Source organism: Chanos chanos, chromosome 11 (genome assembly GCF_902362185.1).
Source record: "Chanos chanos chromosome 11, fChaCha1.1, whole genome shotgun sequence".
Taxonomy (NCBI): Eukaryota; Metazoa; Chordata; class Actinopteri; order Gonorynchiformes; family Chanidae; genus Chanos; species Chanos chanos.
In genome coordinates this window covers 12733721-12760739 of record NC_044505.1, presented here as the reverse complement: position 1 = coordinate 12760739, position 27019 = coordinate 12733721, and the positions used below count along the sequence as shown (strand labels likewise).

At 43.2% G+C, this 27019-nt stretch overlaps 2 protein-coding genes across 6 annotated transcripts; one reads left to right on the top strand and one right to left on the bottom strand.

Annotated features, from left to right (window-relative positions):
• Positions 1 to 383: 383 nt before the first annotated feature.
• Positions 384 to 19357, top strand: pds5a (PDS5 cohesin associated factor A). 2 transcript variants are annotated; one of them, XM_030787908.1, is made up of 33 exons: positions 638 to 692; positions 1334 to 1479; positions 5546 to 5749; positions 6254 to 6340; positions 6450 to 6547; positions 7986 to 8112; positions 8328 to 8408; positions 8494 to 8634; positions 9207 to 9322; positions 9534 to 9628; positions 9788 to 9933; positions 10077 to 10228; positions 10509 to 10622; positions 10740 to 10821; positions 10961 to 11009; positions 11248 to 11387; positions 11546 to 11661; positions 12175 to 12280; positions 12729 to 12889; positions 13246 to 13369; positions 13616 to 13774; positions 13889 to 13957; positions 14198 to 14334; positions 14756 to 14879; positions 15246 to 15450; positions 15675 to 15789; positions 16336 to 16468; positions 16692 to 16811; positions 17060 to 17128; positions 17258 to 17403; positions 17790 to 17874; positions 18018 to 18355; positions 19013 to 19357. In XM_030787908.1, the coding sequence occupies exons 2-33, from the start codon at positions 1366 to 1368 to the stop codon at positions 19014 to 19016; spliced, it is 3957 nt and encodes a 1318-aa protein (XP_030643768.1). In that variant the 5' UTR covers positions 638 to 692; positions 1334 to 1365; the 3' UTR covers positions 19017 to 19357. The 2 variants fall into 2 exon arrangements, with proteins under 2 accessions (XP_030643767.1, XP_030643768.1); XM_030787907.1 differs by lacking the exons at positions 638 to 692; positions 19013 to 19357 and adding an exon at positions 384 to 473 and having other exon boundaries at positions 18018 to 18359.
• Positions 19358 to 23594: 4237 nt separating this feature from the next.
• ube2kb (ubiquitin-conjugating enzyme E2Kb (UBC1 homolog, yeast)) lies at positions 23595 to 26788 on the bottom strand. Of its 4 annotated transcripts, XM_030788055.1 has the most exons (7): positions 26473 to 26788; positions 25242 to 25335; positions 25020 to 25078; positions 24823 to 24905; positions 24593 to 24692; positions 24146 to 24274; positions 23595 to 23810 (listed from the first exon to the last, which is right to left on the bottom strand). In XM_030788055.1, the coding sequence occupies exons 1-7, from the start codon at positions 26533 to 26535 to the stop codon at positions 23736 to 23738; spliced, it is 603 nt and encodes a 200-aa protein (XP_030643915.1). In that variant the 5' UTR covers positions 26536 to 26788; the 3' UTR covers positions 23595 to 23735. The 4 variants fall into 4 exon arrangements, with proteins under 4 accessions (XP_030643915.1, XP_030643916.1, XP_030643919.1 ...); XM_030788056.1 differs by lacking the exon at positions 24146 to 24274; XM_030788059.1 differs by lacking the exons at positions 24593 to 24692; positions 24823 to 24905.
• Positions 26789 to 27019: the final 231 nt, after the last annotated feature.

The following is a 27019-nucleotide window of genomic DNA, read 5'->3' as shown; positions in this document are numbered from 1 at the left end:
TAAAAATATATAACGAAGAACTAAGAAAAAGTTACTTTGGCCAGAGACGTTTGCATATTGATTCCATAGTATATTTTGTCTTACGTTTGTCCAAATAACCGGTTCAGTTAAGCACTTCAAAAAACACCAATGTTTGCCTTTAATTCGTTCAATCTCTCATTTATTCTCAGTTTATCATATTTTAAGACGTGCACATGATCAAAATATTGGCATTAAAACATTGGGCCGATATTTGATCATTTACGGTAATGCACCTTCCTACACAAAAATCTCCGGTGTCCCCAACCGTCTCCCGCCCTTCGCTTCGCTGGTCCTGTGTTGTCGTTCCATGTTCAGACCGAGGGGGGCGCTAGGTATCCATTTTCCTAGAGAGGACATTGAGACAGCACTGTGTAAAAGAGAAGGAGCTTTGTGCCGAAACTAAAACACCCAATCTGAACCTGACCCATGAATTAAAACAACTTGTTCGTGAGGTAATTATCTGAAAGATATTTTAATCGAAGTGTTGTAGGATATGTGTAGCTTACGTTGTTTTTCTGTGCACAGTTTATTCAGTAGAGAGCTATCTCGCATTCATTGGGATGTTCAAAACCCTTGTGGGCAAGTTCGTGTGAGGGAGGGTTAGGAACATTACTGCTTTACACACTAGAAACGATGTTGCCTGCAGAGCTGAAGTTAAAGGAAACTTACAAGTAAATAATAATTATTTTCTTAAGTGTAAAGTTTATATTGTTGTTAAATATGGTTGTATGAAATGTTGTGTTTGCACAGGATCGGTTTTCGTGAATAGGAGAGATGAATTGTTGAATATCTGGCGCTTTGCAGTGTCAGTGTTGTATGGATCTTTTTAATAGTTTGAGGCCTAGCGGTGATGGCTAGGCCATACATTAGCTGCAATGGGTTACGCTAGCTAAGTAGGCTATTTCCCACTCGAGATTACCTTAAATTCTGTTTATGTCTGATAATATGCATTAGTAATGGAATTCTGTTTGATATTTTCTGATGTATTTTCGTGATTTGTTCAATGGGTTTGTGAAAGTCCACTATGAAATGTGAACAAAAATGTCTAAATGAAACAGTGTGCGGTTCCTGAGCGGATATCTTATTAGCTTCTCGGCTAGTTAGCTAGCTAGCTCCACGGTGGTGTTTTTATTTTGGAAATTTCGCTAACTTCATTCACAGCGATTCAAGTAAAGGCGAGCTCTGAGAGAATTTTTATCGCATCGTTTCGTGGGTTGATGTTATGTTTACGGTTGTTTATTTGGCCTTAAAATGAGATTTTGGAAAAGTGCGGTAGATTCCGTCCGTTGAACTTTTGTTTTGTAACCCATAGAGGCCAGTAGAGGACTGTGTGGCTTGAACAGCATGGAGTTCCCGCAACAGCAAAAGCCGGCGTCGGATGGCAAAATTACCTATCCGCCCGGTGTGAAAGAAATCACGGACAAAATTTCCAATGATGAAGTTGTCAAACGGTTAAAGGTAAGAACTCAAACTTTCTAACGTTAAAAATTTCAGATAATATTGTTTCGCACGACTCACCATTGATTCCACAGCAAAAACAGTAGTCTTGAGTTTAATGGATTTGCACAAGATTTTATTATTAACGTTGTTATAAGTTAACTATTTCGAGTGACAGGGAGTTCTTTTCTTTGCATAAAGGATTGCGAGACACGACCAAGCTCATAAGAACAACTTAGTGCATTTGCACATTTGAAAAACATTTATTTGACACGCTTATTTGCATACTCTTCGTGTCACGTTATTAGGTGCGTCAGTGGCATTAGTAGATCAGTGATGCCTTATCTAAGTATTGAAAAGACCATCGTTTGAACGGGCCAGCTGTATGTCAGAATGTTTCCTCGTCGCAGGGAGGGCATAGTCATTGCAGAAGTGAATGTAGGTTGTGTGGTGTTTGATTCCCCCACTCAGTAAAGATTACTCAGTAGAGGCATGCTTTATAACATGTGGCCTTCACCAATACTTCCTGTTATGTTCTGGTATTCTTTCACTCTTCCAAACCTCTGAAAGTGACTGATGCGACGTTAGCACTTGTGGTCCAAGTTCAAATGCGGTTACTTGTCCTGGAGGCTGTTTGTTTTGATTTGGCACTCTAACAGTTGCAGATACTCGGGTGAGGAATAGAGGTATAATGAATGGGAAATTCACACAGGCAGATTTGAGTTACAACAACTTTACTATATGTTATTGTGGCCGTTACATTTGTTCCACTGACATCATGTGCTCTGCCCATAGCAACTGCCTCCTACTGTCCCTGCTGAAGTTTACTGTTGCAGTTGATATTAGAGATGCGTGGTGCTTTGTGTATGTATTTGTCAGAGAATTTCGTTCAGTTAACTGACACGTGACCACAACAGCATCAGTTAAACCTACGTGCCACAGTTTGTGTTTTTTGCTTGTTTATTTTGCTTTTTGCACGCGTGTCGATGTCATCTTATATAAACCACACGCGTGTTTTGTTTTGAAAGTCTCCACTCATCCACAAAGACTTTTGATTACATCAGAACTTCATTACCAAAAGAACAAAAACAGAAAAAAAAAACCATGGGGTGTTTATGTAGCAGGATCTGCAGCTCAGTTTGGGGGGGGGGGGGGGGGGGGGGGGGCGCTTGTTTACACTCAGTCGGTGTCTGTTGTCCTGATGCAGATCAGCTGTGTGAGAGCAAAGTCTTTCTTGCCTTAGTCTGAGTAAAAGTTGTTTATTTTTAACTCATCTGTTTGTATCTGTTTGCCTCCAGTTATAAAGGGCAGCACAAAGTCACTCCTCCTTGTTTTCATACCCCTGGAGCAGCCTGTGTGTGTGTGTGTGTGTGTAGGTGAATGGGTCTGTCTGTGTGTGTGTGTGTGTGGGTGTATGTGTGTAGGTGAGTGAGTGTGTGTGTGTGTGTGTGTGTGGGTCTGTGTTGACTATTAGTGACACTCTTCTTTGGAGGGTTGTCCTCTGATAAGGCTGAAACCCTGTGTTATACCGCTTGTTTGTGTCCGTCGCGCATTGTATGTATTTGGCGTTTCCAGATCGCGTAAACTAACCAACTAACTTCTGCCCCCCCTCCCCCCTCTTCCTGGGTTTTTTTTTTTTTCCCAGAGATGCGATGGCCGAAATAGAACGCTGGCATTGTTGTTGCTATAGCTGTGGTGCGGGGAAAGCCAAAATCCAAACAGACTTGGAGAACCCTATTTGGGCAATTACAGCTTTTCCACCCCTGTTACAGTAAAAAAAAAAAGTTCTTTTGTTTTTTTTGTCGAGCCTGCTCTTTCAGCATTCCATCAGATCATTCAGCGGAACCACCCGGTACCTCTGGCGTTGTAATGCGGCCATAAAGAGCCTGAAGCCAAACGAGGCAAGCTGGAGGTTGGCGATCACCATCGCTATCGCTTTTCCGCTTTTAACCGAATTGCGGGAAAGATTTACCGTCTTGTGTAAAGGCGACGGCCCCGGATTGATTTACAAATCATCGATCAGACAGGCAAGAAGCTTCAGAAAGTACTAAAGCATTCCAGCCTCCACCGGCTACCTCCCACTCCCGAAAACCCATGAAATATTAATAGCACGTCAGTATAACAGTATAAGTATAACTTGTTTGACACGTCTGGGTCCTTCCACGGCCAGACAGAGAAGCATGTGAAAGCAGCACCTGACTGGCTGTCCAGAGTGAAATTGGCCCTCTGATTGGCTCTCTGCCGGAGGCTGTGTTACAGCAGACGGTGAAATTAAACCACTCAGATTATGTTCTCCCTCAGGGTTCTTAAACGTGCTGTGGTGCCCCTCAGACACACCATAGGTTTCTGATGTTATTGCCTTTATCCTACGGCGCCAGTCAAACTCAGTAAGTCGAATTCTGAGAAATAAAGTCAGTTTTGTCGTCTTTTCATAACTATGCAACAGTATTTGAATGGGCCTGTGATGCTGGTTAATGTCGAATGCGTGTTTAGTTGAACTCCTCAAAAGGAGGGGGTGGTAAGAGAGAGGCTGCTGAATTCTGGAGGTGCAAAGGAGAAGTGATGAAATGAATAAATGAATGGAGAGCGGAAGGGGAGGGGGAAAAAAAAAAAAGAGAACAAACTGGTATGCTACTATAGACCATACTGGTGTAGCAGAGATGAGAGTGGAGTGAATGAATGAAAGAGAGGGAGGGAGGGAGAGTTCCAGTTGTAGAACTGTGCCACTGAAGAGTTCTTGCTATGTGCCTCTCTCTTGTGCTCTCTCTTTCTTGCTCTCGCTCTCTCTCTCTCTCTCTCCCTCTCCCTCTCTCACGCTCTCTCTCTTTCCCTGTCTCTCGCTCACTCTGCAGCAGGGAGAACAGTTTGCCCTTCCCCCACTCTACTAACACTCTGCCTGTCTGAGCAGCCTCTTGGCAGCACACACACACACACTCACACACACACACAGAGTGGAAGTCACAGTTCTCCTGGGTCCTAGTGCCCCAAGGATTTCAGTGTGTGGGTTTTTTTTTGGGGGGGGGGGGGGGGGGGAGTTCTTGTTTGTTTGTTTGATTTTGGCAGCTCAAGGCCTGGCCAGAGACTGTAACTGTCACGATTCACTACATGAGCGTCCAGGCCCCAAGCATAAAAGTGTCCTACAGAATGAAATGTGATGGTAAGGAAATAACGTGACTGTTAAGAAAAGAACATGCGGTACGTCCGGTTCTACCTCTTGCTGAAATAAGTGTATTCCCATAATTAGATCTCAACGCTGCGTAAGCCGGATCCTCCAAGATAGTGTTATTACCACACGCAGAGCAACGTGGGAGAATGTTCCTGTGTGTACCTTTTGTGATGGTGTCATTGGCACAATCACAAACCACAATAGGAATTCAGGAAACCAGCCATGCCATAGCAGGGGAGCTGTCTGTATTATAATGCCTACAGAATTACATCGTTATTACACATTTTCTGTCTGTCCTACTACACTGTGATTCTCGTACTCTGGCGGTGAAGGTGTTAGATAATGTGGAAATGGCATGGGAACTTTTCAGTGAAATGTCACTATCAGCCACTGCAGGTGAAAAGACAGTCACGTCTAGGGCTAAACAAACAGCTCATGAAGAAAAGCAGATTTTAACATCTCTTTGAAGCTTGAGAGCTCGCTCTCTGTCTCTCTCTCTCTCTCTCATATATATTAATATATGTGTGTGTGTGAGTATGTATGTGTATATGTATGTATGTGTGTGTGTGAGTGCTGGGGCGCTGCTAGAAATTTTGGGTCCAGTGTAAAAGTGCTGGGCCCTTGGAATCGTCCCATGCTGCCGACTTGAAATCAAACGTGTACGATGTGTCTTTGCAGCATTTTGTATGAGCATTATTACTGGACATTTTGACCGGCAAGTTTTCTATTTATCGTTTTATTTAAGAAGTTTTACCCGGCAAAACCGATAATTACCGGCCAACGGAAATACACACACACACATGCATATATACATACACCCACTGCCCAGTACAAGGAGGAAGAAATGTCTTGTGCTTAAGAAATAGCCTGATGAAGGGCAGAGTTGAATATCTGTTTTCCCTGTGTGTGTGTGTGTGTCAGATGGTTGTGAAGACCTATATGGATATGGATCAGGACTCTGAGGAGGAGAAGCAGCAGTATTTGGCTCTGGCTTTGCACCTGGCCTCTGAGTTCTTCCTCAGAAACCCCAATAAAGACGTCCGCCTGCTGGTGGCCTGCTGCCTGGCCGACATCTTCCGCATCTACGCCCCCGAGGCACCCTACACCTCCCACGACAAACTCAAGGTAACACACACACACACACACACACACATATACAGACACACACACACACACACACACACATGCGCTCGCGCTCCTGAGGCCCTTTGACCCTCACTTGACAAACTCAAGGTAACACACACACACACACTCTCACACAGTCCCGAGGCACCCCACACCTCCGACGGCAAGCTCAAGGTAACACACACACGCCACACACACACACACACACACACACGCTCCTGAGGCTCTCCACATCTCTTGTGAAAAGCTCAAGGTAAATACACACACTCGCACATAACAAAAGTCAAGGCATTCGCTTCCACATGCTAAGCATAACAAAGTGAAGGTAACGCAGCCAAGGAGACAATACTCACAAAAATGAATAATACACATGCCAATACACTTTCACTGAGCTAACTGTCCGTGTACAGCTCTGACTAATCACACACTGCAATACAGCCATGTTTTCACTACAGCGTTATTCCGATTCAACTTAAGAATATTGGTTTTTTTTCCTCTCTGCAGGATATTTTTCTGTTTATAACCCGACAACTGAAGGGTTTGGAGGACACCAAGAGCCCGCAGTTCAACAGATACTTCTACCTGCTGGAGGTCAGGGGTCAAAGTTTACAGCATGTAAAATGGAGCGTTAGACATTGAAAAGTGGTGTCATTTGGGTTTTTTTTTTTTTTTTTTGACATTTGATCTTTGACCTTTGCAGAACTTGGCCTGGGTGAAGTCCTATAACATTTGCTTTGAGCTGGAAGACTGCAATGAGATCTTCATCCAGCTGTTTAAAACACTGTTCTCTGTGATTAAGTGAGTTTTCCTCTCCTCTCTTCTCCTACTCTCTCTCTCTCTCATATATATATATATGTATGTGTTAGGGTTGTTGAAATAACGCGTTAATTTTGATTAATTAATTACAGCAAAAAATAACGCGTCAAAAAAATCAATGCAGATTAATTGAACTCTGTGATGTCCCTTGACCCCATACGTCACCCCACACAGCACAGTTTGAACATAAATACAACCGTCCATGGTAGCTTTGTAAACATGACGGAAGCAGATGACAAAACGTTGCTTGGCCCAGGGAATGGAACATTTACGTTTAAAAAAAAACAAAAAAAAAAAACGCCCAGATGGAACTGTTGATAGGAGCACCGTTCTGTGCAATTTCTGCAGTAAGGAATTTTCGTACCATCAGAGTAGTTCAAGCCCGAGATATCGCCTCAATGCAAAGCACTTAGCAGCGAGCTTGGAGGTGAGACCTAGTTTAGCCTCCGGTGCTACCGCGAGCGGCCAGTCCCATCAAGCCACTCTCGAACAGGCGCTCTGAGTAAGTCTACCTGTGACAGACGAACCAACTCAATAGCTAAATGGATTGCGGTGGACTGCAGGCCAATTTCAGTGGTAGAGGACAGGGGGTTAACAGAGGCTCTACAGATCGCGTCCTCTCACACCGTTTGTAAGCCGCCATCGAGAAATACAGTTGTGTCCAAAATCCAGCAGCTTATTCTGAATGTACGGGAAATAAAAGAGACTTTGACCTTTTAAAGTTTATAATGTCTGTTATCATTAATGCAGTCATCTACCAAAATCCATTTGAATTTAAATATTTTTAAATGCTTCTAATGGCAAATATTGATATGCGATTAATTTAGATTAATTAATCACAGATCACGTTATTAATTCGATTAAATTTTTTAATCGTTTGACAGGCCTAATATACTCACCTACATACATACAAACCTGCATAGAAACATGTATGTATGTATGTATATATTAAACATGTATATATTACATTAAAGAACAAGTAGCACACACACACACGTGTGTGTGTGTGTGTGTGTGTGTGTGTGTGTATATATGTATGTATATGTACGCATGTATGTGTGCTACTTGTTCTTTAATGCTTCTGCACTCTTTCTTTGTTTTTCTTACTTTTTTTGTGTCCTCATGTTTCTCTCACTGAGTTAAGTTTTTTGTTTGATTCTTTTCTCTGTTCATCTCTGATCAGTTTATCCCTACTCTGTCATCGTCCCATTTCTGTCATCAAGTCAGTTTTCTGTTGTCCTTACTCTTAAATCTTTTCTCCTTCTTCTTTTCTCCAGTACCTCTCTTGTAGTAGTGTGCAGTACCGTGAAACCGTAATAGTCTTTTGGTGGCTCAGGGGTTAGCTCTGGTTTTAAATGGTTTGAAGGTGTTTGTGGTGTTCTGTTCTGTAAGCAGTGCGGATCTGGTTTTTATGTTTCAGTAACAGCCATAATAAGAAGGTGCAGATGCATATGCTGGATTTGATGAGCTCCATTATAATGGAGGGAGATGGAGTTACTCAGGAGCTATTGGACACTATCCTCATCAACCTCATCCCTGCACACAAGGTAACCAATCCCATAGCTCAGTGCTGTAATACACAACACCATAAATCTTTTACCCTACCACTGTAAAAAAAAACAAAAAAAAACAGTAAAATCACCAAATGCCATCATCTGTCTCCTTTCTGCATGCAAGATGACCAGTCAAATAATTAACCACTTAAATCAGCAACCCCTCACAGCCAATCACATGCCTCAATTCTTCCTCTGTTCTGTTGTAGAACCTTAATAAACAGGCATATGACCTGGCCAAGACTCTGCTGAAGAGAACTGTCCAGACCATCGAAACATGCATTGCTAATGTAAGTACAGCTTCTGTGAAGGCGGTCGGATTTTTATAGTGTAGTTTTGGTCCTGTTTCTCATGCTCTCCTCTCTCTCTGGGTAGTTCTTTAATCAGGTTCTGGTGATGGGAAAGTCATCGGTGAGCGACCTATCAGAGCACGTGTTTGATCTGATTCAGGAACTGTTCGCTATCGACCCGCTGCTCCTTGTCTCCGTCATGCCACAGCTGGAGTTTAAACTCAAGGTACTGCCTTTACACACACACACACACACACACAGCATTCACTCGCACTTACACGCCCTGCTGATACTCATCTCAGTCGTGCCACAGCTAGAGTTTCAACTCAAGGCACTGCCTTTACACCCACACACACACACACACACACACACAATCATATACACCCACACATCATATACACACACAGCATTCACTCACACTTACACACCCTGCTGATACTCGTCTCAGTCATGCCGTGGTTTAAACTCAAGATAGTGCTTTCAAACACACTCATGCCTACACACACACACACACACACACACACATGCACAGAGCATCATTTGCAATACATATAGACACTCAACAATGCCCTCACTCCCAGTTGCACACAGAGACCTTATGAAATATGAGACCAGAATCATAAGGGTGGAACTGCCCCAGATCACTGGATGTGGTAACATTAGATGTTCAGCATCTCCTGCAGATTAATGTCTTGTTGATTTGTTTGGGTGACTGAATATGAACATGCTGTTGATTTGTTTGTGTGGCTGATTATGAACATATTGTTGACTTGTTTGTTTGTTTGTTTGTTTGTGTAGAGTAATGACGGTGAAGAGCGACTGGCAGTAGTCAAGCTGCTGGCCAAACTCTTCGGCGCGAAAGACTCTGAACTCGCCACTCAGAACCGCCCTCTCTGGCAATGTTTTCTGGGAAGGTGAGAACCTCCAAGCCAATTTATGAAGGGATTGTGGGATAGATAAAATGGAGCTGTTCAAAAATCATGTATATCTTTTTTATTAGTTGTCCTCTAAATGTTGATTTATGATGTGATAAAGTGATTGGGATTTAGTTGGCTTTGTCGACAGGATTAATCAGTGTATCTATTGGAGAACTGATCACGTATTTATTTTGGATTTATTCGATAGGTTTAATGACATTCACGTCCCTGTTCGACTGGAGTGTGTGAAGTTTGCCAGCCACTGTCTAATGAACCACCCGGACCTGGCCAAGGACCTGACAGGTGTGTGTGTAAATGAATAACCACACTTCATTTCTGGAGTTCTTTGACATTACGACTTATTGTCATCGTTGTTTATTTATATCCATGTATGCGGTTGGTTTAATCAAGCTCATAGAGTTAGAGGTTCAGTAAACCTATGTCTGTCTGTGACATCATCAGAGTTCCTGAAGGTTCGGTCACATGACCCTGAGGAGGCCATCCGGCACGATGTCATCGTCACCATCATCAACGCCGGGAAGAAGGACCTGAACCTGGTTAACGACCAGCTCCTGGGCTTCGTCAGGGAGAGAACGCTGGACAAGAGGGTAAATTTAAAAACAACTTCAGCCGGTACCACCAGTAGCAATGTACCACATTATCTTTGGCACTTTCAATAGTCCAGTATGGTTTATGTGTGGAGAATTCACAAAAAAAAATCTGTTGTTTTTCTCTCTCTCTCTGTGAACAGTGGCGTGTTCGTAAAGAGGCGATGATGGGCCTTGCCCAGCTCTATAAGAAATACTGTCTACACCACGAGGCCGGGAAAGAGTCCGCCCAGAAAATCAGCTGGATCAAAGACAAACTACTGCACATTTACTATCAGAACAGCATCGATGACAAGTATGACACTGTCTCTCACCCACACACACACACACACAATAAAATGTGAGAGAATTGCTCTAATAGTGATCACTGAGGGTTGTAGTAAGACAATGGGAACATTTTGATTGTAAAGTACTGGTTTCGTGTAAATTTAGAATATGAATGGCCCTAAGACGGACCTTTGATGCACCCCTGGGGTCATTTCAAAAAGAGAACAGAGCTCACGTTCATGGCTCGCCACAGAGAGAGAAGCAAAATGAAAACGTGAGCGTGCGTGTCTGTGTGTTTTGCGTGTCAGGCTGCTGGTTGAGAAGATCTTTGCGCAGTACATGGTCCCACACAGTTTGGAGACGGAGGAGAAGATGAAGTGTCTCTATTACCTTTACGCCTGCCTTGACACCAATGCAGTAAAGTGAGTCTCACACACACACACACAAAATGTGTCATCAAAGAGGGATTCGTTACTGCACCTGTGTAAGTGCAGTGGAAACTAACTCTTTCTCTCACTCGTTCTCTCTCTCTTTCTCAGGGCTCTGAATGAAATGTGGAAGTGTCAAAACATGCTGAGGGGGTTGGTGAGAGAACTGCTGGATCTGCACAAACAGCCGACGGTGAGACACACACACACACACACATACAGATGTATCTTAGGACTGCTGTTTAAAATCAAGAATCAAACAGCGTCTCTGTCTGCAGTTGTAGCCGCCTTCATTGTACATTTGTTTTGATGATTTTGTTGTTTCTCTGCAGTCTGAAGCAAACAGCACAGCCATGTTTGGGAAGCTGATGGCCATCGCCAGTAAGTCAAGACGAACACACACACACACACACACGCACACTGACTTTAATCCATTCAGACACAATCACACACACACACACACTTCAAGTATGTGATCACATCATACTATGTAAACCAAGAGAAACAGAGTATGTTTGTAGCGGCACCATTAAATTCTGTAATGACATACTTTACCGTACATAGACACACGTCATGCCTGTGTAATGTTCCCTCTTTACCCGCCCCGTCCCTTCCCCAGAGAATCTTCCGGATGCAGGGAAGGCTCAGGACTTCATGAAGAAATTTAACCAGGTACTGGGAGAGGATGAGAAACTCCGCTTGCAGCTGGAGCAGCTCATCAGTCCCACCTGTTCCTGCAAACAGGCCGAGCTGTGCGTGGTGAGTTTGAGAACACGAACCGACCAATCGGGGATCTGCCTTTTTACTCGCCGACCAATCAGAGCTCTTTAACATAACTCCGCTTGACGAATCAAAACCTTCGAGCGAAGGGCTCAAACCCGTTCCAAGCGTTGACCAGCGTCTCTGTTCGGTTTCAGAGGGAGATTACGAGGAAGCTGACCTTCCCCAAACAACCCACGAACCCGTTCCTGGAGATGGTGAAGTTCCTGCTGGAGAGAATAGCTCCTGTTCACATTGACTCTGAGGCCATAAGGTACCGAAGCAGAGAACTCAACTCAAAATTCCCACACGCATAAGAACAAAGATCTGCCCTCAGCCCGCACGATATTCACACAGAAAGAGAGGGAAAAATGATGTCATGAGTTTGAAAACGGTGTCGGGGATGGGGGAAAAAAAAACAAAAGAGTAATTTCTATTACAGTTTTATTGATAAACATGAGAGAATCTGGTTCGTATGTCGTGTTTTGTGTGCACACGTATATATGTTGCTGCTGCAGGAAGAGAGCAAGAGAGAGAGATAAAGAGAGAACGAGGGGTAAGATAAAGAAAGAGAGAATGAGGGAGAGGTGGAAGCACTCACATGCAGCGTGATTGAGTATGTGTATGGAACGGGTTGTGTAACAGCCAGTTGACCATCAAGTAGAACTGTTTTTCCTGAGTGAGACACCTAGTGTTGACTCGGTGTAACTGCAGCACCTTCCACACTTAATGTAACCCTTTCAGACCTGTGTATTAACTGTATGTGTGTGTGTGTGTGTGTGTGTAGCGCTCTGGTGAAACTGCTGAACAAATCCATCGAGGGAACGGCCGACGATGAAGATGAAGGTGTAACTCCAGATACAGCTATACGCTCAGGACTGGAACTGCTCAAGGTAAAATAAACTCCAACACGCAAAAACACACACACACACGCACACACACAGTATGTTCAGTCAAGCCTCTGCATTCACACCACACCAGACACATTCAGACAGTTACTGATGATTATCTCAGTGTTTTCATATTTTCTCACTCTAATAAAGTTTATTTCCCACACTCGTAGGTAATATCAAATGCCATGACAAGCTCCAACATGCTCAGTTTTATACCTCTTTACTTCTGTTTGCGATTCCTTTAGCTGTACGATTAGAGTAGGAACCCTAAGTAACATTACACACCACATGATTATCTTTTATAGACTATCTTTTACACTCATAAGTCGGCAGGTACGGAAAAAGTCAACAACGTCAACACGGTTAGTGTTTGTTTGTTGAAAGGATTTTTTTTTTACTGAAACCTTCTTTCTTTCTTTCTTTCTTTCTTTCTTTCTTTCTCTCTCAGGTTTTGTCTTTTACCCACCCCACGGCGTTCCACTCTGCGGAGACCTACGAGTCCCTGCTGCAGTGTCTGAAGATGGAGGATGATAAAGTAGCGGAGGCAGCCATCCAGATCTTCAGAAACACCGGACAGAAAATCGAGACCGAGCTCCAGCAGATACGATCGTACGTGAACTGGCTCACACGCACACGGTCCAGATGTTGAACGTGGACTCTTTATTTCCATGGCACAGACACGCACTCATTTTCTCACACTCTCTCTCTCACACACACACACACACACACACACACACACACAGTCCAGATGTTGAACGTGGACTCTTATTTCCATGACACAGACTCACACTCTCACACACACACACACACACACACACACACACAGTCCAGATGTTGAACATGGTTTCTTATTTCCATAGCACAGACACACACTCATTTTCGCACACACACACATGCACACACAGACAGATGCAGTTATGTTTCTCCCATTTTTCTCCTTTCTCTCTCTCTCTCTCTCTTTGCAGGACCCTGATTCCCATCCTGCACCAGAAAGCCAAGAGGGGAACCCCACACCAGGCCAAGCAGGCAGTGCACTGTATTCATGCCATCTTCCACAACAGAGAGGTGCAGCTCGCCCAAATATTCGAGGTATACTATATTTGCTCTCGGGTCTTTTTTTTCCTTAGATGTTCCCGTTAACTTTGGGCTTTTTTTAGTGTGCTTTGATGAAATCCGAGAAATGATTTTTGAACGGTTTACGCCAAACGTGGGTTTTTTTGTTTGTTTTTTTACTGCACTAGTGCCCCCAAGTGTTTGTTCTTTGACATACTCAGTCTCTCTCTCTCCCCCTCTCTCTCTCCCTCTTTCTCTCTCTCTCTCTCTCTCTCTGTCTAGCCGTTGTCCCGCAGTCTTAATGCGGATGTCCCAGAGCAGTTGATAACTCCACTGGTTTCACTGGGTCATATATCCATGCTGGCACCAGACCAGTTCGCCTCGCCCATGAAATCCATCGTCGCCAACTTCATCGTCAAGGACCTGCTCATGAACGACAGAGTAAGAAAGCAAAGAACGAGGGATGCCTAATCCCTCCGTTTCCTCAAGGTATTCTTCACAAGCGCATCGGTTTTATAAAGCTGTGAAACTGAATCTGAATCTCGTGTCTCTCAGACGGTGGGAAACAAGAACGGGCGGTTATGGACGGCGGATGACGAGGTGTCACCCGAGGTCTTGGCAAAGGTACGAGAACAGCGGAATGACATTTTTTTTCAGCTGGAGAACGGAAGCGGAAAGGGAAAAAAAAAAAAAGTTGTTTGGTTTTTTTTTTGTAAGACGGTCCAAAAAAAAAAAAAAAAAGTAACATTTCAAAATGTTAGTTGAAATTAGACTGCAGCTTAAGAGTGGGTGTGAGGTTTGTTTGAGCGAGAAGAACTTCTGTTGATGAATATCTTTGTGTGTGTGTGTGTGTGTGTGTTGCAGGTGCAGGCAATAAAGCTGCTGGTGCGTTGGTTGCTGGGAATGAAAAATAATCAGTCGAAATCAGCCAACTCCACTCTGAGACTGCTCTCTGCCATGCTGGTCAGCGAGGGAGACCTCACAGAGCAGAAGAAAATCAGGTACAGCTGTAGACCAGAACCTCACCGCTTCCCCCATTGGTTTTACTGCATCTTAAAAACGTCTGGGCCGCTCTCCCAGTTCAGGGTTGAGACCAGTTTCTAACTTATACTGGTGTCATTCACAAGGCATTGAGCTAAACTCTTAAGTCTACGAGTCAGACAAGGTAACTCAGTAGTTTGATTAATAATTTAACTAGGACATGTTACTGATCTGGCCTTGAATAATAAGGTTAAATTATGTTGTATTCGAACCATATAACACACATACATGCACACACACACACACAAGTCACTGTGATTTTTATTGGGAAATGGGTTTTGGTACTGCATCTCTCTCTTATTTTGGTGTCTTGTGTACTCCGGATTCTGTTTGGTTTTCAACTCTGTAGACGTGACCGTGTGTTTGACCGTGTGTTTGCAGTAAGTCGGACATGTCTCGGCTGAGGCTGGCAGCAGGCAGTGCCATCATGAAGCTGGCACAGGAGCCCTGTTACCATGACATCATCACGCCAGAGCAGTTTCAGCTCTGTGGACTGGTCATCAACGTGAGTCTCAAACACACACTGAAAACACACGCACGGCAAGAGCAATTCTTACGTCCCTGACCACTCAGCCCTGCAGCCGACTGGACACACACACACGCGCACACACGCACGGCAAGAGCAAGTCTTACGTCCCTGACCACTCAGCCCTGCAGCCGACAGGACACACACACACTGAACACGCGCACAGCAGGATGGTTCTTATGCCCATGCCCACTTAGCTCTGCAGCCCACTGAACACGGACACACGCACACACTCACTGGTCATCAACGAAACACACACACATCAGTAACATTCTCATGCCCGTATCCAACCAGCTCTGCAGCCTTTTACACTCACTCTCTCTCTCTGTGTGTTTCCTGGCATAGGACGAGTGTTACCAGGTGCGGCAGATCTTTGCTCAGAAGCTGCACATGGCCCTGGTCAAGCTCTTGTTGCCGTTGGAGTACCTGGCCGTGTTCGCTCTGTGTGCCAAAGACCCGGTCAAAGAGAGACGGGCACATGCGCGCCAGTGTCTGCTCAAAAACATCAGCGTCCGCCGAGAATACATCAAACAGAACCCCATGCACCACGGTCAGTGCCGCCCGAAAAAAAACCCCCACCATCACCCCAGTCCCACCTCTTTTATCCTCTCTCTCTCTCTCTCTCTCTCTCTGTCTCTCTCTCTCTCTCTCTCACATCCTAAACCAACCGACTCCCTCGTCACTCACCTCAGACAGACTCATAGGTCTGTATGGTCACAGTCAATAAATGGAAAATTGAATGTTTCTCTCTCTCTCTCTTGTTTTCTGGTACAGAGAAGCTGTTGTCTCTCCTACCTGAGTACGTGGTCCCCTATATGATCCACTTGCTAGCGCATGATCCTGACTTCACCAAACCACAGGATTTTGAGCAGCTCAGAGACATTAAAGAGTGAGTTCATACACACGCTTACACACACACACACATATATATATATATATATATATATATATATATATACACATACACACATTTACTTTGATACTTACACACACACACAGACACAGCAACTGTTGGGGGAAAACACACAGAAACATTTATACATTTTCCACCTCGAACCACAAACATGTGTCTGAGACAAGTCCTACAGTTTGACCACAAACTGACTCCCAAACCACGAATAACTGATAGCTCACAATGTTGCATCAGAGAGAGAGAGAGAGAGAGAAAAAACACAAAACGAAAACAATACATCTGTGTGTATTAACCCTATACTCCCCTCTCTGACTGTCTGTAGTTAATGTTGTGTGAGTCTGTGTGTGTGTGTGTGTGTAGTCTTAAGAAAGTGCTTTTCCTTTATACTGGGTTACATGTATCAGCTGTGTTCTCTCTGAGTGGAAGACGACCTGTAGGAGGACAGTAAAGGGTCCATAAAACTTACCCCCCCCCCCCATTTCTCTCTCTCTCTCTCTCTCTCTCTCTCTCTCTCTCTGTCAGATGTTTGTGGTTTATGCTGGAGGTGCTGATGGTGAAAAATGAGAATAACAGTCACGCGTTCCTGAGGAAAATGGTGGAAAACATCAAACAGACAAAAGACGCACAGGCGCCTGACGACCCGAAGGCCAACGAGGTCGGTCACCTCTGACCTCTGTCTACTCACTCACTCTCGTATTCTCACTCAAATGTTCCTGTGACGTCTTTCAAATGTTCTGTTTGTAAACATGTAAAGCTTACTGATACGGTGTTAATGAATACAGATACAGTATGTTGATAATGATGATGTGGCTTGACACTGTTTACCGTAAAACTCCGGACTGTTGTGACGTAGGGTTTGTTTGTTTGTTTGTTTACAGAAGCTGTACATCGTCTGTGATGTGGCATTGTTCGTAATCGCGAATAAGAGCACTTCCTGTCACCTGGAATGTCCTAAAGATCCTGTCCTGCCCACCAAGTTCTTCACTCCGCCCGACAAGGTACCGCCCACTCACCACAGCTCCACCCACAGGACATTCAACCAGGATACAAATCATGAAATTCAGCCTTTCAACTATTCTGTGTCTGTATATCCTGTGAATGTTTTTTGAACATGGCAGGATTGGCTATGAATAAAGCATAGCTTGAGAACATCAAAGAAAGGGGGTAAATTATTCATCCAAACAGCTTGTTTAAACTTGTCTCTCGCTCTCTCTCTCTCTCCCTCTCTCTCATGTCTGTGGAATAGGACTTCATCAACGACAAAGATTACTTGTCTGCAGAAGCCAGAACAGTACTGCAGACTGGGAAAATTCCAGTGAGTTTTACAGGCTCTGTACATTACACACCCACACCTCACCGTTCACTCAGCTCTCTCCCACACTCATACACACACACACACACACACGCCTGTACACTTATCCAACTTCTGTTGTCCTCCCCTCAGACGAAGCCCACTCCAGTTCTCGGCACAGTGAACAAGACGATAACGGTAACAGCCCGTCGGCCGTACACCAAAACGACCGTCTCGGACACGGGAAGCAACGCCAGCACGAACTCTCAACCCAGTTCTCCGGCAACCATCAAGAGCAAGTCAGTATTCATCTCAACCTCTACATCTGAATTTACTCAATATTAGGGTCTGGACTGACCCACGTGTAGTTCACACTCTCGCTTTTTTTTACAACATTTTCCTTCAACGCTTGTATGTGGTCTGACACTGAACTTATGCTACAGACAGCTCCTTAATGGCTACATGCTTGGTTTGTATTCTGCCTGTCTAGGGAGTCACTTTGGATAAAGGTATCTGTTAAATGAATCGATGTAAACCTAAAATATGTCCAGTATATCGGTAAACGTATCATTTGTCAACTAGAAGTACATGTTGCTCGTGGTTCAGTACAATGACAAACGGATGCCGGAAAGTTGAAGAAACTGAGGGTGAATGAACATGTTCTCCTGGTCTCTTTGTGATGAAGGGACGCAGGCTCTGAGTCAGAGAAAGGAGCGAGGGAGAACGAGGAGAACCCGGTCATTACGACGAAAAAAGACGAGGGAAAGAAGGTGAGAGTTCTCGTAGCGAACAGGAGAGAAATCGCACACCTTTCAGTCCAAGCTCATATCACACCAATTTACACCTCTTTCTCTCTCTCTCTCGCTCACTCTCTCTCTCTCTCTGTCTGTCTCTTTTTTTGTTTTTTTTTAAGGAGCTGAACTCAGACGGAGCTCAGGCCAGCGATAAGAAGCACATCGTCGCTGGCGACGGTACTGAAAACAGCATGACCCCCGACCCGTCTGCCGCATCACAGCCCGTCCCCAACAAACCCCGCCGAGGTCGCCCGCCCAAAAACCTGGCCAACGCCGGCGCAGTGGCCTCCACCCAGGAGAAAGAAGGCGGGGCCGGGCGCGGCAGGAAGAGGGCGGCGCCCGCCCAGGAGGCCGGCTCCGCGGCATCGGCTGAGCCAATCAGCAACAAGATACCAAAACAGCAGAAGGAAAGCGACACAAAGAGGGCGGGGCCACAGAGACAGATAGACCTGCAAAGGTAAAGGTGTCCAGTTTGATTAAGGCATATACTCATTTCATGAGAATTCAAACAGAAGAGGTGGCTAGCCCTGTACAATAAGGAGCTTTTGACAGTTAAAGGAGGAGTGTTGGTTTTGTTAGTTAGGGTTCAGAGAGTCTTGTAACTCACACAGCCAGGTCTTAACATCCCAGCAGATTGCTCTTTCCGAAAAAGGCCAGACTAGCAGAGCGACAGACCAACAAGTCAGACAGCGGCACAGAGTGGATGCTCACCTCGTGCAGCGAGATGGGCGGAGGGCTACCCCTCGTTTTTGGCAGTCAGGGAGATACAGAGATGGAGCTGGACTCCAGCCCTGAAATCACACCAGGCCTCACGCGGGGCGCAGGAGAGACACAGCCGTTTAAGGGCCAGGGAGATTCCAACAGCAAAAAAACAGGAGGACACTCAGTGAGACAGGGAGATACCATCTGTGCAGGAGAGGGGGGGCAGCTAGCAGTGAGTCTTGGCATGAGATTAAAAAAAAAAAAAAAAAACAAAACTGTGAATTTACTAAGCCACAGATGGAGCAAAGGGAACCATTTTAGCATGTTTTCTGATTCTAGTTCGGCTAGCATGGCATCCTCTGCGTAAGCTGACGTCTCTCTCTCTCTCTCTCTCTCTCTTTGTCTTTTTCAGGTAAAGCGCAGGTCTTGGCACCAAGCCACGCTGTAAGATCCGGATAATTTGTCTGCAATACAGACCCGTACCCTCAACTCAAAAGCTCTTCTGTTCCACAAAATGGACTGTAAACCCACACACATAGACACACACATACATCTACACACACACACACACACACGTACACATACACCTCTGAACTGTCATATGACCCCTTCCTCTTTTGCACCCCTGAATTTTTTCCAGTGACAACCCCCCATTGAGTAATTTTAAGACCCATAGACTCAGTCGAAAGGTCATCGTTGTACGTAGGTCTTAAACACAAATCTGTTTCACACAGTTTCTGTTAATTATTGTTTTATTTTTGTTTTTTTTGTTTGTTTTTTTTTCTTTTCTTTGTTGCTTTCTTGGTCTCTGGAGCCATTTTTATGAACATTTGGAGAGAAAAAAAAAAAAAAAGTTTTAATCTGCTCTACGGTTGCCTATTAAATTCCTGGAACGATTTTCTGGTGTTTTTTCTGTCCTTTTCCGTAGTCTCGTCATTTTAGTGGTCACTCACTTGGTTGGGGACTGTCTCTCCTCTGTGTACATACACATACACATAGTGGGAATACATAGAGGGAAATGTATGAAGAATTTTAGGGCTCTAAAGCATATGCGTGTGTGGATGTGTGTTTTTAATGATTTCTTAAACCCTTTATCAACAGCAGAGAGAGAGAGAGAGAGAGGATTTAAACTTCACCAGACCATCATCCGTTTTAAGGACTGTAGAGAAAATGTTACGGTTTTGTCATTCTGCGACAATGTACAAAATAGCATTTGAGATATTTGATATTTTGAAACTTAAACTTCGGAAATCTGATTAACAGCCGTCATACAGGTCTCCTGTCATGTCAAATGATGATTTTTTTTTTTTGTTGTTGTTGTTATTGTTGTTGTTGCTGATCAAATGAAATAAAAGTATTTAGAAATCGCCTGCTTTAGGACGGAATGACCCGCTAATGACGTGATTTAGGAGCTACATCTGTGTTATATAGTCATTCAAAGGTAGAGTTTTCAGGTAGTTGTGTTTTTTTTTCGTTTTGTTTTTTGTTTTTTAAGAAGGTTTAAGACCAAATTTTGGATACTAGTTTTTGTTTTTCTTCAGAGAAGTCATAATGAGGGAAGGTGTCTAAGACCCATGTCTTCGTGACAGGTTGAAAGAAATTTAAAACAGTTTGCACAGAGGGTAGGAGCTTAACGGGAGTTAATTTTTTTTTTTCCTGTCTCTCTCTCTCTCTCTCTCTCTCCTTTCTCTCTCCTTTCTCTGGGAGGGGAGGGGGGCAAAAGAGGTAAGGGCTCGTTTTTAGCCACGTTCATCTGTTACATTTTTTTAGGATGTTTGTGTTTTTAGCTTTTCTTTTTTAAAATTTCAACCTCGCTGAAATATTTAAGTAACTTGGATTTTGAACTCGGACCTTAAAACCTTAAAATTTTAAGTACAGGCTTAGAGCTGGGGGTTTTTTTTGTGATTCACTTTTAGATAAAAATGTTTTTCATTGTTATTTTTTGGTCGTTTAAAAAAAAAAAAAAAAAAAAAGTTTTTGTTGAGCAAACTATGTTGCTGATGATTTTTCCCAACCCTGATCTTTCACACACCGTTAATATGCTGTATTTAATTTCCTTTCATTGTTTAATTTCCAAAGGAAATAAAGGCTTTTAGACATGAATTGACTGGACTCTTAAGAAGGCTTAATCTGTGGTGTTTAACCCTGTCTGGGGTTTATCCCTTGAACTTTGAACCTTGCGGTTTCCTGTTTTCGAGATCAGAGAAGCATTTGATGGACACCTAATGCCGGAAGTAGATGCCAACTTCATGTAATATATATCCGAGTGGATTATTTAAAATCTGATTCTTTTTTTTTTTTTTCTTTTTGCTGCATGGTGATTGGACAAATGGCTTGTTCTTCGTTCCAGATAGCCAGCAAATGAACTCAAAAGAGGTAAGAGGACTGTTGTGATTGGCTGACACAGTGTGTAGGCTTGTATCTCTGCCCGTCAAAATGAACAGTAAATAAAACGTATACAGAGCACCACAACGAACAGAAAAGAAAATACACGTAAGAGCAGCTTTGTTCTTTTTTTTTTATCGTTTTCTTTTTTAATCAAAGAAATGACAGTTTCACAATAAATAACCATGCTTGTACGGCTCCTTTACATGTCTTTTTTTTTTCTTTTCTTTTTTTTTTTTTTTCCCCCATCGACACAACGGGAAGAGAAAGTGTCCAAACTCAAACACAGACCCTCCTACCCGCCCCCCCCCCCACCCCGAATCACCTCTGCAGAAACTCCTTTTTTTTCCCCTCTCCATTTTGTTATTTCTTCGTGCAATATTGAACATGGTGAACACTACAGGAAGACAAGAGTCTTTTTTTTTTTTTTTTTAGTTTGTTTCTTTGTATTTTTCTTAGAAAATATAAATCCAGCCATCAATGGTGCAATCTAAAGATGAGGGTTGTTTTTTTTTTTTTTCATTTTTAATTGTTCTTTTGTTTTGAACAGGAACTTGGCCATATATACAAATGAAGATGGGGGAGGAATCTTAAATGTTTTTTTTTTTTTCCTCTTTAGAAACATGGGGGGGGGGGACAGATGACGTGATGGTTGGAGAGAGGCAAGAAGCTCTACCTTGGGGATAGAGAAAGTTTAGAGTGCTTACTTGGCAAATTCACCACATGTTCATGCTGGAAAAACTTAATACTAAAACACCTGTTTAAATCAAATGGATGGGTTTAGATGATGCGTCATTCCTTTAAACTGTAAAATGATGTGAAAAACACAGGGGAATCTTTTTTTTTTTCGTTTTTGGTTTAAAGAACGCTAGACCCACAACCTAAAGCAGTCCATTGTCGTCGCTGCAAAAGGATGTTAGGCTATTTTTTTAGGTCACTGGCTCTTTAATGAAGTCTTTGACGTTTCATTCCTAAGACCTTGATTGTGTTGCAAAAAAAAAAAAAAAGAGAGAGAGATTAAGGATCTTTGGAAAATAAGATGAGAGCAGTATCACATTTTCTTGCTGTCTTTCTGGTCCTAAGCAAAAGTCTTTAATGAATTGTCTCGGAGAGTAATAAGTATTTGCATGCCCAAGAAGTTCCGGTAAACATATAACTACTTCAAATCAACGATCTCCCACAGTAAAAATGTGATTCCGTTCAAGGTCAAAAGGTCACAGTTTCTACAGCTGCCTTGTCATTTGGAAAAGAGGAAATGGGTCAAAGGTGAAACTCCAGCACCATGAACCCTTAAAGAAAAGCTAAAAATAAAACAAAAAATATCATGTTTTAATAACAACAACGGCAATATATCGTGTTTGGCCCCTTTCCGACAATAATCGTCTGGCAACAAATTTTTCGACTGTCTTGCTATTACCAGACGAAAAAAAGAGCTTTAAGTAAAACCATGTTCTTTTATCATGATCCATGTTTTGGGGAAGATGTGAGCCCCTAAATCTGAATGCGCGATATTAATTTTCTTTCCTTCAGACTCCGACTCCAGAGAGAAAAACAATCATTATTTTTCCGAACAACCACCATGTCATTTGGCCTGTTTTGTTGTTGTTGTTATTGAAGAAAAAAAGGTTCCAATAAAAAAAAAAAAAAAGAATGAAAACTAAGAAGTTTACAGTTTTTGTTTGTATCCGTTTTTGGAGGAGTAGAAGTGCGGAGTGGGAGGGGCCAGAACAAGCAAGGGGTGTGATTAGTTGATTAGAGGGACTTGAAGCCCCACCCCACCGCACTCCGCTCACTGAAATGACCCAACTGTGAAAGAACTCAGTGTGGTAGTGAACTAGCCTAAGAACCAGACTGTGGTTAAGAAGTTAAGAACAGCAGTCTGAATTGGTCCTGTAAGCTTCATGAGCTAACGCTCAGTTACGAATTAAATGACATTTCACACACACACACACACACACAAAAAAGAAACCCAGACTGGTTTAATCTGAACTAATCTTTTGTGTTTGTGTGTGTGTGTGTGTATATACCGTGTTTGACAAAGAGCTGTCAACAAATATACGCAGATGGCTAATGTTAGATCGCTATGCTGACTTAACACAGAGTCCAGCAAGGAGACTAGTGCTGGACCAGCAGGGAACTAAAAAAGCAAACGTTATGAGAATATTAAAACCATGACGTGCGTTTTCTCTCGATTTCTCGCTTTAAAAGCCAACTTTTCTGCTTGCTGCTCACTGTCCCTCAAACCAAAACACAGCTCAAAACGTAAAGCATTTTTTTTTTTTTTTTTTACAATGTTCAGTTAGAAAAATTAAAATATTTCCCCCATTTTTATTTTCTGAAATTTACACAGGCTTTAATATATTTTTATTTACAGGCTCCGTCTTTGTTTTGCCGCTGTGAGTGTTTTTTGTTTTTTTTTTTCGCTCTTTTCGACTGTGGTTGTCATTTTTGACAGTCCAAAATAACAGTGATGTGGGTTCCATTTTTTTGTTTGGTTTCTCCCAAAAAAAAAGGGAATGAAGAGAATATTCTAAAAAGAAAAGAGAAGAAGGAGCAAGGCCAAATGTGAAAGAAAGAGAGGAGAGATGGAGAGAGGGGCTGCCAAAACTTTACAGTGAGAGAGAGGGAAAAGATGAAAGATGATCAGCACCAGGAGAAGAGAAAAGGCAGAAGGATGGATGGAGGGGCGTATGAGTGAAAGTGTTTTGGGAAGGGTGGGGTCAAGGGGGACGGTGGAGACCGAAGAAGACTCAGTTGCTAAGCAACAGCTCTGTTGCGGTCTCTACATCCCATGATTTTGAAGACAAGGCCACTATTACTGCATTCTGTTGAAGAGAGAGAGAGAGAAAAGAAAACACAAGTCACACTCAGCATTAATAAACCCTATTACGGGTCCGATTCTCCCAGGGGGCGGAGTTGACACTGTTTCCCGGCAACTCAGTACTCGAGAAACCTGACGTATGACTTTGTTATCATTACATGCACTTTCAAACATAAGATTCCTCAGGTATGTGCGCCTGTCATATATACGTGAAGTTCAATTTCAATGGTAATTTTACTCTGGTACGTAAAGTTACTCAGAAGATTAAGATAAGTCTATAACTGTGGGGTTTTTTTTTGTGTGTGTCTTTCAATGTCAGAACACAGAGCCCTTTCTTACCTTGTCAAAGCCCATGGCACACAGTTTGTCTATTTTGCGGGTGTATTCGGGGCTGGACGCTGGAGCGCCGGCGTACACGTGAGACCAGAGCCGTGCCGTCTGCTTAAACATCTCTGGGTTTTGCTTATACTGGGGGACGACATTGAGCGCACTTAGGTAAACCTCAACCACTTGCATGCAGGCTTACACATTTATACAGTCTCAGTCACACACACACACACACACACGCACGCAACATCAGACAGGTGAACGAAAAGATTATGTCTCCTCATCGTCAGAAAAGCTCCGACTAAAGGACTCCAGATAAACAAAGCATCTTTTGTGCAGGTTCACGTAAACACACACACTCAAACGCACACAATACCATTATCTCCACCATCAGAAGGCTTGTTGCACAACTGTAGCAAACATGAAGTTATTCTTAGATGTGGCTAAACACGTTCTTACTTGATTGGCTACTACTGCATCTTGGGGGTCATCGGGCTCCGCCGCCGCTAACAGCGCCTGTAGAGAGAGCAGCACTGTCCGCAAAGTCATCGCCGCAGCCCTGAGAGAGAGAGAGAGAGAGAGAGAGAGAGAGATGGCTGAACAAGTCTGGAGAGACGACTGTATGTATGAGAAACTTAAGCCTCTGGTCACTCCAAAAGTGTCATGACAATCAGATGGCAGCTACTCACCACTGATCTTTGAGAATATCCAAGCATATTGCCCCAGTAACTGAACTGATGTTTGGGTGCCAGATCTTGGTTATAAACCGCACCTGAGTAAGTGAGAGAGAGAGTGAGAGAGAAAGAGAGAAAGAGAGAATTTCTGATAGACTAAATGGACTGCAAGTCCTTTTTAAAATACTGTGTTTGAGACTTTCAATACACACCTTTGGAGGATTAAATGGATATGTCTCTGGAATTTTAATTTCAAGCTGATACCTGCCACCTGTCCAAAAAAAAGTAGTTGTAAAAATCTATCAGGTCTACAGACAAAAAAAAAGCAAGAAAGAAGACTGATGCTTAGTTGGTAATCATGAACAGACAGCTCCAAGTCTGAAATGGAGAGATGCATGGAGAGGAAAGGTGTTCCTAGAGGGAAAGTATCTCACCTTCATAAGGTGTGTCAGGTGGACCTGCTATCTCCCCTTTCAGCTCTGTGAAATTTTCATCCACCAGATCGACCTTAATCTGGTTTTTACTCGTCTTTTGGAAACAAGGATGGACAAATTGGTTATTTGAACTCAGAAGGACTACATATCGCTGAATTAAGAAGTTTGAAAAATACATTACTTCCTCTATCTGGTCATATGTTAGCAAGTTCCCTTGCACGTCATTTGTCACTTGTAGATACTAGGGATGTTCTTATTCCTGTACAAGCATTCTTTACCGTCTAACGATACGCATTTTAAGCGGCTACTTTGTCTCCCGACTACAGTTCAGTGCAGAAAAAACTGGGGGGGAAAATCTGGAACCTTCAGAGTGCAGCGCATTTAGCTACAGTAGTGTTATGCCAACTAGCCATGGTAGTGTGCCACAGGGTTAGTTAGCCCTTGTACACATTTATCGACACCATACGGTCGTTCACAAAGATCTGTGTGTATCTAAAACATTGTTAATCATCGTTAGAAAATTGATCACTTGACAGGTAACAAGCACACACCTTCCCCTGCCCTGAACTAGACCAGGACAAAGGAAGCTGGTTAGAGACGTGACTGGGGCTTCTTGAAAGTTGGAGGAACAACTTAGCCATGCTAGCTAACTCGTCAAATATAGCAAATGACAACAACACCACAAAAATCTTTACCATTATCGTAAAGCATGCTGAATGTAAATTGTACAGCAACCCATACAAGAGTATGCATCTTAAGGTGGAATACAGCTGGATGGGGACAAAATATTATTCCATGATTGTATGGGTGGTTTTGTTTTGACAGATTACTGCCTACCGCAGGCTTGAATCTCTTTGACAAGCTAGCTGACTTGTAACTCCTCAAGAAGCTGTTATGAATGATATCTGAATAAAATGAGAATGAAACTCGTATGTATTTCCCAAGAATTTGTCACTCACAGGCTTTATCTGACACGAAAACTTATTTAATGTTTGGTCGCTTTGTAGAACGTCTCTAACCAGGGGCCTAGCCTTCAATGTTGCTACCCTGTGCTCGCTAACGCTATATGGCGACCTAGGTTAACGCTAGCTTCTCACTGTGGTGGCTTATGCTAACTACTAGCATAGCTCCAAGCCAACTGATTGTTTACACCTTCTGGAATTGTTCACATATTGTTTGTCTCTCGTGTTTCTAATAGATGAAAAATACACTGGTACAGAAGATTACAAACCTCTTCGCTTTTCAGCACTTCTTTGAACTCCCGTTTGATCCTCTGCACTGCGATATTAGCCATGGTTATTCGTCTCCCGTCTTCCGCTGTCTAAGGCCTTAGCTGTACTCACAGCTTCACTTTTGGGTCCCCCCCTAGTCTCTCACTCTGGCGTTCGCTTTTTTCTTTCAACCTTTCCCTGAACGCCCCAAAACAGTAGCCTACCCCCTTCTTTAAAACAAACGACGGGACCTACAATGACAGTCTGGAAAATTACGGCAGTCCAGAAACATTCAACCAGAAAAGTGCGTTAATAGACTGTTCAACGGGATGGTGATGTGTAATAGCAAAGTGAAACCATGGGCTTTAATAGTGAAACGCTTGATTTGACCAGAAAATGTTCACATCAACTGTCTGCCGCACCGCTGGATAGCTACAATGTTTTCACATGATCACCTAACCCATGGCATTTTCGCCTCCTATACATGTGAAAATGTTTTAGCTCTATTAACAGTTAATATTATGTTTTACCTTGTACAGTTTATGGCACTCAGTTATGTGAAGTATC

Bases quoted from the DNA above. Each gene is read 5' to 3' on its own strand.
- pds5a (XM_030787908.1), top strand. From the start codon at position 1,366: ATGGAGTTCCCGCAACAGCAAAAGCCGGCGTCGGATGGCAAAATTACC. The intron at 13,370-13,615 runs GTATACTATATT...CTCTCTGTCTAG, and splicing joins AGCTCGCCCAAATATTCGAG to CCGTTGTCCCGCAGTCTTAA. The intron at 16,812-17,059 runs GTACCGCCCACT...TCTGTGGAATAG, and splicing joins TCTTCACTCCGCCCGACAAG to GACTTCATCAACGACAAAGA.
- ube2kb (XM_030788055.1), bottom strand. From the start codon at position 26,535: ATGGCTAATATCGCAGTGCAGAGGATCAAACGGGAGTTCAAAGAAGTG. The intron at 25,079-25,241 runs GTGAGATACTTT...TTTTTTGGACAG, and splicing joins ACCTGACACACCTTATGAAG to GTGGCAGGTATCAGCTTGAA. The intron at 24,906-25,019 runs GTGTGTATTGAA...TCACTTACTCAG, and splicing joins ATCCATTTAATCCTCCAAAG to GTGCGGTTTATAACCAAGAT.